The following is a 10578-nucleotide window of genomic DNA, read 5'->3' as shown; positions in this document are numbered from 1 at the left end:
GAGTCTGGGCTTTGTCACCGCTCCTGCAGTCAGCCACTGCCCTCGCGTGGGGATCTGGGAGACAGCAGAAGACTCACCCAGCAGCCTGAAGATCAAATGCAGCTCTTCTTTCACCGTGGAGCCCGGGAACATGGGCCGTCCAGTGACCATCTCGTAGTGGATGCACCCAACACCCCTAGGAGTCTGGGCTTTGTCACCGCTCCTGCAGTCAGCCACTGCCCTCGCGTGGGGATCTGGGAGACAGCAGAAGACTCACCCAGCAGCCTGAAGATCAAATGCAGCTCTTCTTTCACCGTGGAGCCCGGGAACATGGGCCGTCCAGTGACCATCTCGTAGTGGATGCACCCAACACCCCTAGAGCAGCAGCAGAGGCTCTGGAATTAGTGAGGGAGAAGCCCTGCGGATGCCCCACCACCCCTTAGCCAAGGCTGAGGTTCCTGGAGAGGGAAATGAGCTCCAGGAGCTGTGTCCCTTTTCTGCTACAGGTAACCATTCACCCCTGATGTGGACAGTGTGCTCCAAAGACCCTGAGCCCCAGGGGTCATGGAAAACAGCATGGCCTCTGGGAAAGCCCATGCTTTGCCAGCCCACCACCCTCTGGTGTAACCAACACTGTGGGCATGCACGGTGCTGCACTGGCAGATGGATGGAAATGCCCGACCCATCATCTCAGAGACCCCAGGAAGCTTGGTTTGGAGCTGTGGCTCACCACATGTCGATGGGAGTGGAATATTCAGTAGATCCCAGCAGGACATCGGGGGGCCGGTACCACAGCGTGACCACTTCATTGGAATAAGTTTTTGTAGGGACTGACTTGGCTCTGGCTAGTCCTGAGGACAAAACAAGTGGGCATCAAGGAGCTGCATGCACCTTCTGGCAATGCTGCATCTTCCCCAGAAAGGTCCACCTACCAAAATCAGCCAGCTTGAGCTCTCCTCTCTCGTTGATGAGTAGGTTCTGGGGTTTGAGGTCTCGGTGCAGGATCTTTCTCCCATGACAATAAGCCAGACCACGCAGCAGCTGGAACATGAAGATCTGTGGGGAGGAGAAGGGGCTGACATTTAGCACTGGGACACGGGCACCAAAACTGTGTCTGTCTCAAGGGCTCCCAAACTTATGGCCAGGAAACACCCCTCAAAGCTGGCCTGGGGTGGGATGCACTGTAGACAAGTGTTGAGGCCCATCACCAGCAATCCAGAAAACAAGCTGAACAGAGTCTGCATGCACAGTGATTTTATTTAGGGTGGCAGTGACTGGAGAAAAGCTGGTAGAGCATCAGAGCAGGCTGAAAAAAGTCAAAGAAGGGTAAGAAGACTGAACTGAAGAGAGATGGTGTATCCAGCCTCACCCAGCCCTGCAACACCTCGGACTGCACTGAGGGTGAGCTCCTCACATGATGGGAGAGGCAGGGGTACAGGGTCCCAGACAGCACCATCTTACCTTCACATTGTGCACGCTCATCAGGTTCCCACAGTTATCGAGGTACTGTTTGAGGTCATTGTCCTGCAATGGGAAGCACACGTCAGCCTCTCCTTCCCTCAGCCCTCACTACCCACCTGCAGAGAGGCAGCCATCCCCCCATTCCCACACAAAGCCCCCCCAGACCCACCAGGTACTCGAAGACGAGGGTGAGGGAACGCTCTGTGTGGATGATATCGTGCAGGGTCACGATGTTGGCATGTTTCAGGTTCTTCAGCAGCGACACTGCAAGGAGAGGAGATGGCAGGTTGGGGCAGCAGGACCTGGGTCTCTGTGTGAGACCCGTCCCAAATCTGCCTGTGACCCAGCACTGCTCGTGGGGGCTGTGATGGGGAAATGCCCCTCCTGCCCCTCACCTTCCCGTATGGCCGTGCAAGGTGCCCCTTCCTCGTGCTCCAGACGGATTTCCTTCAGGGCAACGAGGTTTTCAGTCAGCTTGCTGCGGCCCTTGAAGACAGTGGCGTAGGTGCCCTGGGTGGGGAGAGAAAATACAAGCCACACAGACCATTTATGAGGCTGGCACAACACTGAGACACTCCATAACATTGGGGGAAGGATCATTTGGAACTACAGGGTCAGAACTGAAGTCCACAGAAAGATGTGGTCTAAAAATTGCTAGATATTGAAGAAATTGGGCTACAGTCTGCCCTTCTAAATCCTTACAGGGGTTTCATAGTCTACTCACCTCTCCCAGTTTGTCCAGTTTAACATAGGTTTCCAGCTTCCCAAACCCAATATCTGACTGTAAGAGAGAAAGGAAAACATCACTGGGAGGGATCTCAACCAGGGGGGAAGGTCAAGGACACTGGGCAGTAACAGCTTTGGGGACAGATCAATCGAGGCAGGTGTTTGCATGCAGCAGCCCAGTTGATCCAAGACACAAAGTCCATTATTTTCCTGGAGAAGCCGTGAAGGTGACCAATCAATCAGAAAATGTTCACACCCAACTGGCTGCTAAAGGGAAACGGTGGCACCCACACCCCATACCCCAGGGTGGCTGCAGACCCCACGACTTCCCCTTCCCACTGCCACCCCTCCAGTTCCCTTCTCCTCCCACCCACCACCCTGACACAACACCAGCAGTGGCCCAGTCAAACTGGAGCTGTGATTTGCAAAAGGCCAATGCCCTTTGTGTTGGAGAAGCCTCGTGGGATCCTGCTGCCGATGCCCAGCCCTTTTCTTGAGTCCTTCCCTATGTCCTGGTCTTTACTGGGACTCTGTTTACTTCTCTGTGCACTGTTCAAATCAAGTGTGAAAGGGACATTTTGCCATTTGGAACAGTAACTCTTTAATATATTGCTGAGACCTGCTCTCAGGTACTCAGTGAAGGCCACAGAGTTAGGTGTCACTCCTCGCAGCACCCCTGAAATTGCAGTTTTCTGTGGGGACAGACACCTCCTCTGTCAGTTTGGATTATTTGTGTGCCAGGGCAGGGAATGGTTCCCAGCACAACAGGACCCAGGGCAAACCATTGCTCCTTAAGCTTAATAAACCGGTGTCATTCTCTCACAAAACACATTTGCATCGATGTAGTCCCAGGCCAGCCGCCAGCTCTGACTCAGCCCAGCTAAAGGCCACCAGTGCTGTCCCCTCTCCTGAGCCCAGGGCTCATGCCACGGCCCTCGCCATCAGCAATGGAGCTGGATGGCAGCTGTCCATCAGCAGGGAAAGACACGGGGCTCTGCAGGGAATGGGTCCCAGGGGGAGGCACTGAAAGAGCCCCCTGCGCTATGGCCAGGTCTGGGGTGTTCTTGCAGCCTCCCATGCTCACCAGATTTGCCCCATGGGAAGGCTTGTTCCTTGCCACAGGCACTGAGCAGACCACCAAGCTCTCAGAAGATACAACACGCAGCAGGAAAGCTGCTTTCTTGCTCACACAGGCTGGATTTGGACTATCAAATCCCAGGGGAAGGTAGCATTTTTCACTCCATTTTGGCTGCCCCAAACCCTCTGTGTACCCTGGGAACAGATGGATCCTGAGCAGGGAAATGAAGTGGCTGCAGCAACCTGAGGTGCTGTACACCCCCCAGAACCATACTGTGAATTCTGCAGGAACATCACGGAGGGGACCATGAATATTAATGGAACATTGCTCTGGCTGTGTCTATTTTACTGATTAGACAGCACAGGTAGGTAAATGCAAGCTCTCCTTCTCTCCTGCCTCCCCCGGAACAGGCATGCCAGATCTGAAGATGCCCACTGAGACCTCACTGTTGTATCTGTAGAGCACTGAGCAGTCCTGGGCAGCAGGACACGAGCTTCCACATTTGTAAACAGAACACCAGGTTTTTGCTCCTACATATGCTGATGCTCTGCAGTAAAGAAACTGAAATGCCAACACTAATGCAAAGGCTAATTCATTATTTATCAGCATTTGCATTTCAACTAGCAGAGGCTCCAGCACTTGCTAAACCTCAGGAGGTTTTCCACCACCTCCAGTTTGGAAGGAGCCAGGCCAAGAAGAAAGTCAGGTATGTGCAGAGGTGAGTGAAGGAATGTGCAGGCCTGGGGGTTTACAGGACAGTACGTAGCTCTGCATGTGTAGGAGTGACACGGGGAAGAGATGAAGTGGACAGGTACGGTTGGACTCGATGATCTCAGAGGTCTTTTCCAACCAGGAGATTCTATGATATGTGCATGGTGGGGGGAATATGTGCTGCTGGGAGTGTGCAGAAAGGGATTTGCATGGGCAGGGATGTGTGTGTGTATCTCCATCCCACACAGTGGGTACAAGGGAGCTTGCAGAGCAGGGCATGACTGCGTGGGTGGGTGGCAATCAGCACGTGCATCTGCTGGCTGGGATTTGTACACATGAAGAGAGATGTTGTGCCTGGCACTGCTCGCTCTGCGTGGTCAGACTTACCAGGGAAGCCCGTCGGGACATCCTGCTGAGGGGCTTGGGGAACTCTGGGCTCTCCATCTGCAGCTTCTGCAAGAACTCGGGGGGCAGGCGGATGTCCATGGGCAGGGAGAGACGCTTGCTGACATCCTGTGGAGAGGGCCAGAAGAGCAGGTGATGAATGCATCTGATGAAAGAAGGACTGTGCAGAGGCGTTCAAGGGACAGTGCTCTCTAACCAGAGCTGGTGTTAATGGCAAAGCCATAGGGGCAGCATCTGTGGGACCCTTGTCAAAGGAAAAGGAAAGGTGTGTGGGTGCATGTGCACGCTTTGTCAGGTACCACGGGAGTCATGCTGAATGCATCCAAGAGGACGTCAGGGCGTGTGCCTGAGACTGCCAGGTCCTCATGAATCAAACATCGGCCCTTCCAGCCAGCAGGGAGGTGACAACCAGAACTTGTCACATCCCTCCTGCCCGCTCCAGCCTGCAGCAGTACTTGCCTCCATGGAGAAGCGGCGCTGGTTGTTGTTGCGGTAGCGCACGGCCATCGGTGACTGACCTTCCACCTCAGAGGGGGAGATGGGGCTGGTGTCTGCTCGGAAGTCTCTGCCCAGCTGTCCCAGCTGCAGGTGCCCTTGAGCCAGGTCTGAGGACAAAGAGAAAGGAGAGTGAGCTGCTGGAGTAGCAGCAGAAGTGCCAACACCCAAGGCATTTTATTTGGAGAAAAGAAAGTGGGAGCAGGGCAGGGAGGTCTAGAGATGCTCTAAGGCCATGGCCAAGTCTTCTTCCTTCTCAACATCCAGAAGGCAGAGGGAATACCTGCTTTTTGCTCCAGCCTCCTGGTGCATCACCACCCACACAGGTCTGCTCAGCACCCTCGTGCAGCTCCCTGCAATGAATGTCTCTTGACAGATGGGCAGGGGGATGCTGAGAGGGAAACTGCTTCATACCCAAGGCCACCCAGATCTCCCACATCCCAATCCAGTGCTCAGCCCCCCTGGCAGCATTGCCCAGCAGCTCTCCCCTCTGTAGCAGCACCACGGGTTTTGCACTGGTGAGTATTCATCTTAACTTCCCAGCCTTATCTTCACTAACGTCACGTTAGACTAAACACGATCTGCACTTTAGCAACATCTAGGTGCCTGATGGTGGCTCTGGATCCCTCTGTGCTAGGTCTGTACGGAAGTAAAACAGAGCACCCTGCCTCTGGGGAGCTTACAATCATGAGTACCTAATCTGCCTCAGGAACCACCAAAACTAACAGACACCAGGGTACTTTCCTCCAAGGATGTGACTATTTCTCAGAAGAAGGTGTTTGGGATTAAAGGCTGCAGAGTCACTTACTGCAAAACAAAACACTCCAGGCTGTCCTGCCCCAACCTGCTGCACTCAGCCAGACACACAGTCCTGAGAAGCACAAAAGCTCTCTTGAAAACTAAAAGCAGCTCAGAGAAATAACTCTTCTCTTGGGACTCCAGGTGTGAAGCCTCATCAAACCCAAGAAACCCTGAAAGGAGCAAGAATTCAGAACAAAATAAGCCATTGAGCTCCCTCTGGTCTCCAGTTTGAGGCTTGCACTTAAAGCTCCTCACTCTGTAATTAACAGCTGGTTGGTAGGAATATTCTGGCATGCAGAGACTCAGAGAGCAGCACAGCAAAACCCTGACGAGTTCAACACAGGTCGCCTGGACCCTGAAGAAGTGGATTATCCCAATTCACACGGATGCTGTTTCCAAGGGGCTGTTCAGAAGGAGGCAGTGCTAACTGGGTGCACTGGGAGGGAGGAGGCAGCGCTAACTGGGTGTGCTGGGATGGAGAAGCACCACCTCCCCAAGAGAGGGATGCATTGTCCTCTGAAAAGGTGTGGGACCAAGCAGGGATGACCATTTTGTCCCCTTCCCAGCGGCCATACAGCTCTCCCCCTTCTCATCTAACCTACAAATCCACCCTCCAAGTTAGCAAGACCTCCAGGGTCCAGGGGCCTTGCCATAAAGCACTGGTGTCCTCCAGGCACCCTGCAGTGATTTCCCCAGAACAAGGAGGAACATTGCAGCAGGGAAACTCCCCAGGGAGGACTCCCCTGCCACGTCCCAGTCTGAGCCCCCGAGTCCTGCCCCTCACCAAGCCCTTTCCCTGAACTGCACAGAGACAATCCCCGGCTACGCCTAACGCAGATTTCAGCGCACAGATCCCAGTGTGCAGGCAGCCAGCGATGATCTCATTGCTGAAGACTGGAGAGGGAGGGCTGGCTTTCACGGGGTAGTGAGCAGGGCTGGGACCTGGCTGCAGTTTGCTCGTTTGATGGATGAGAGGTGGCAGGCAAGTGACCTGGGAAAAGATGTGATTTTGTGCCATGGTCACTGGGGAACCAGGGTTCCTGTGAGCTAAGGGATGCAGGGTGTCCTCAATAGACAGCCCACACCTGAGGGATGGGTTCAGCCCATGCCACTGGGCTCGGGAGCATCTGAAACTGTGCCAGCAGTTTTTGGGCAGACAGGCAAGAAAGAGGCACAAAGTCACCCCTTCTCCCAGGATCGCTGCGGGATCTGGTCCCTGTTCCTTTCTGACCATCTGTCTGTGCAGGAACAGCTAGGAAACTTACCCTGAATTAACCACAGGTATAAAATTAACATGGATCAATTAAACTGAATCAAATCTTTTTAACTTGCTTACTTCCTAAGCAAATTATCTTAAAAAAAAAAAAAGGCCATTTAAAATCTGACTGAGCAGAGTTCAACTAATCCACTTTAAATGATAGTCTGGCTGAATTCATGCTGGTTCTCATAGGTAAACAAGCCCAAAGTGTTGGTAAAAGATGCAGCCTGTCCCCAAAAGCTGTAAACCAGCAGCACTGTCTCTCTGAACCAGCAGCCCACCAGGCAGGTTAGTATCAATCTCATCTACAAGAGCATCAGAAGTAAAGCCAAAGGTAAGATGACAACCTGGGCATTCGAGCATATACAAAGGGGCATGGGATTCACAAAAGATGTCAACTACCACAGGATGGGAAAAGCACATAAAAATACCCAGAAGACTTGCAGAGCTGAGGGGAAAGGTGTTTTGGCTGCCCTGGGGTTAGAGAGGGCAGGTGGGATGTGCAGCCCAGTCCATCCTGCGTCACTGTGAGGTGCCCAGAGCACCTGGGGATACCCAGACCCACAGAGATGCTCTCGCAGGGCTGGGGTTGCTCCTGGGTTTGCAGGACTTTGCCAGGTGCTTGCGGGAGGAGATGTGAAGCTGTGGGCGTGCAAACGTGAGGGTCTGTTTGATTCTGCTCAGCATTTCATGTGGATTACTGTGAGCCCCGACACTCTGCAAATAATGAGGCTGCATGGGATATCAAAGCAAATTAAAGTGAGACCGCAGACACGGCGGCTGCCTTTGACGAGCCTCCTGCCTTTTTTTATAAATATATTTAAATGCTGTCTCTGCCAAAACAAGCTTTGATCTCCCAAGGAAAGGGGCCAGAATCCTTCACTGCTTGCCTGACTTACAACTTTTAATTACTTTGCTAAGTGTGAACTCTCCTCTCAAAGCTCTGTTACACTCAAGAGCCAGGGCTGCACTCATATTTTGGATTATTCATCCTCCTTCCTCCCCCTCAGCATCAATTCTTTGTGGCCTTGCACTCCGGAGGCCAGACTGGGCTCTGATTTATGCCATTGCAAACTGGGAGTTACACAGGCTTTGCAGCCTGAACACTGAGACCTTATTTGGCCCGGGAGGACAAACCAGGCAGTAACTGTTTTGGGGCAAAACCTTGACATAGATATGAGCTATTGTTGGATGCCACCAGCTCTTATCAAAGCAAATGGGAGCCACCAAGACCTGATGCCCCTGAAAATCTGGAGTATGGAGAGGAATGTGTGAGTGGGGAAGCCCAGAAAGAAAGGAAAGAGCCCCTAAATGTGAGGCTGGAGAAGCCATGGAGAAGGTTCCCCATCTCTGAGGATGTAGAGATGGTGCTTGCCTTCATCAAGGATATTGGATATTGCCTGGGCTCTCCTTTACCCAGGGGCTTCCTTCCACCTCTGCCTCTGCAGCTGAGCAGCCGCTGTGGCTGAGGAAAGGCTGTGCTGCCCAGGGGAGGGATGCACGGCGGGGTGGAGGGGCACTGGATGCCCCAAGGTAGGCTGTCAGCAAGTTTGGCTCTGACCACAGGCACCTCCTTTGCTTCTCCGCATTGTCAGACTCCACCAAGGTGACATTGCCCGCGACAGGATGTGTCCAGGCTGGAAAGCTGTTTGCTTTTCCATTTGCCAGCTCTCCTTCTCTCAGGCCACATTTTATCAGCTTCTGTTGGTGAGGTCATGAGAATTACGGGATGGAGAGGACAGAGCCGGGCACTTCCCACCACACCACCAACAGACGAGGCAGTTTTCTACCCATGAGAAGGCCTTGCCTTGTCCCATTGCCAGAGTCAGAGCAGCTCTGCACATGCTCTTGGAGCATCATCTCATGAGAAGATCTTCTGGCCCCTGCATCACCCTCCTCCCAAGGACAGGCTGAGGCACTCACAGCCACCAAAGTGTAGGATTTGCAGACTGCCATGACCTGTGAATACTGATAACCTGTGATTTCGGATGCTGGAGGGAAAATAAAAACTGCAAGCAATTCCCTGAGGAGCTGTGTGAGGTGGTGAAAGGAAAAAATGATGTGCTGATCTCTGCTGTGATTAGCACTTTTTTCTGGAGCAAGTAATCACAGTGCCTGAACTGTCATGGGTCATCCGCTCACACGGAGGGAAAGATCACTGCAGGCAAGCCTGCCTGCCATGCAGACAGCAGAGTCAGCCCCAGGGACACGTTCAGAGATCCTGAGCAAGGAAGGTGAAACCTGAAGCAAAGCCTTTCCCTGTTTCATGGAGAAGAGAAGCAGCACAACGAGTGCCATGGCTCTAGCCTCAGCTCTGCTACCAGTTTTCTGCATGACTGTAGCAAAGTCATTTTGCCTCTCTGCATCTTGATTTCTCCATCTGTAAAATGGAGGAGACCAACACCTCAGAGAGAACTGCTGCTTCCCTAAAGTCAGAGCCCTCTCCAGACCAGGCAGCTCCTACGAGGTCCAAACCTCACCACAAAACCCTACAAAAGAGCCACTTGCACACAAACCCCCTTCTCATCCCCTCCAGCACCACCATCCCTCTCCACATCTGAAGCATCCCACTCCCTCCCACACCAAGCCCAAATGCCTCCTCACCCCGGGGTGCTGGGGTTCACATCCCCTCCAGCTCTGCCCCCCAGCACTGGAGCCTCCACTTTCCCCTTGCCGAGCCCCCGCCAAGTCCCCTTGGCACAGGGCTGTGGGCAAAGAGCTCCCAGCCAGGAGGGGTTTATTAAAGCACTGAAGAGATGCCTCAGACAAATGTGGCTGTCAGGGCTCTTCATAAACAACAGCCGCAGCCTGCAGGAGACCAGATTAAGGGCGTTGTGGAGGTGACTTCTCAGGGTTGTTTACAATCCCCAAGGGAAACTTAATCAAGAGATCTTGGGCAGGAGGGAGCAGGCTCGGGGTGGTGGGTATGGTGCGGGCAGAGGGTTTTGCCTGTCCGGTGTGGGAGAGGGCTCGGGTGCAAACTGGGAACCAGGGAGCAGGGGGCACCAGGGAGGGAAAGCTGTGGCAGGGGGCCAGGATGTGCAGCATCCAGGCAGGGAGGGACATACTGATGAGAGGGGGCTGGCACCAGGGCATCCTGTGGCAGCACACGAGGAGCCAGACCCCATGGGCTTGTGCTGGCAGACCCCGAGCCCCTGATTCCTGGGTCTTCACAGAAGGATCTCCTAATAGTACCATGTCACAGTGTAGTATCAGTCCAACCTCTACCCATGGGGTCGGGAATGTCTTTGGTCCTGGCCCCACGCTCAGTTTGCTCTGACTTTGCTCTTATTCTTTGCTGGCTACCTCAGGAGCGAGACCAAAAGCCAGGGGGGACAGGCAGATGCTGCCTGCACTCGTTTGCCATTCAAGGGCAAAGGAAGAACCGTGACTGAAGCTTCATTAAAGCAGAAGAACAGGGAAATCGCCTCTCTGACAAAGCCTCGGTTTGCACGGCGGAGATAACGAGCCCAGGCTCAGACATCCCAGAGCGGAGGTCCCCCAAGGAAGGCAACAGCAGCAGCAGCTGTCAGTGCCCAGGACTTTCTTAGCCTTACACCATTTTATCCCCACAGCTTCTACACATCTAATTAAGGGCTCAAGTCTAATTATAGCCCTCACTGCTTTGCTAGGGTGTGAGGGGAGGTGCATGCGAGGGGAAGCA

The 10578-nt window shown here is 53.5% G+C and overlaps 1 protein-coding gene across 1 annotated transcript in view; it reads right to left on the bottom strand.

The window, feature by feature from the left end:
* Positions 1-77: 77 nt before the first annotated feature.
* Positions 78-10578, bottom strand: part of CDK18 (cyclin dependent kinase 18) — a gene marked incomplete at its 3' end in the record, with an annotated part of 11805 nt that continues 1304 nt past the window's right edge. Inside the window, exons 2-10 of the mRNA XM_010164237.1 lie at positions 4820-4965; positions 4343-4468; positions 2165-2221; positions 1836-1950; positions 1610-1704; positions 1441-1503; positions 912-1035; positions 710-830; positions 78-175 (exon numbers count right to left, since the gene is read on the bottom strand). Of these exons, the coding sequence (XP_010162539.1) occupies positions 78-175; positions 710-830; positions 912-1035; positions 1441-1503; positions 1610-1704; positions 1836-1950; positions 2165-2221; positions 4343-4468; positions 4820-4965 (945 nt within the window). The remainder of the gene's footprint in view (positions 176-709; positions 831-911; positions 1036-1440; positions 1504-1609; positions 1705-1835; positions 1951-2164; positions 2222-4342; positions 4469-4819; positions 4966-10578) is intronic.

Source organism: Antrostomus carolinensis, unplaced genomic scaffold, assembly GCF_000700745.2.
Source record: "Antrostomus carolinensis isolate BGI_N321 unplaced genomic scaffold, ASM70074v2 scaffold39333, whole genome shotgun sequence".
In the NCBI taxonomy this organism is placed as follows: Eukaryota; Metazoa; Chordata; class Aves; order Caprimulgiformes; family Caprimulgidae; genus Antrostomus; species Antrostomus carolinensis.
This window is presented reverse-complemented; position numbering and strand designations above follow the sequence as displayed.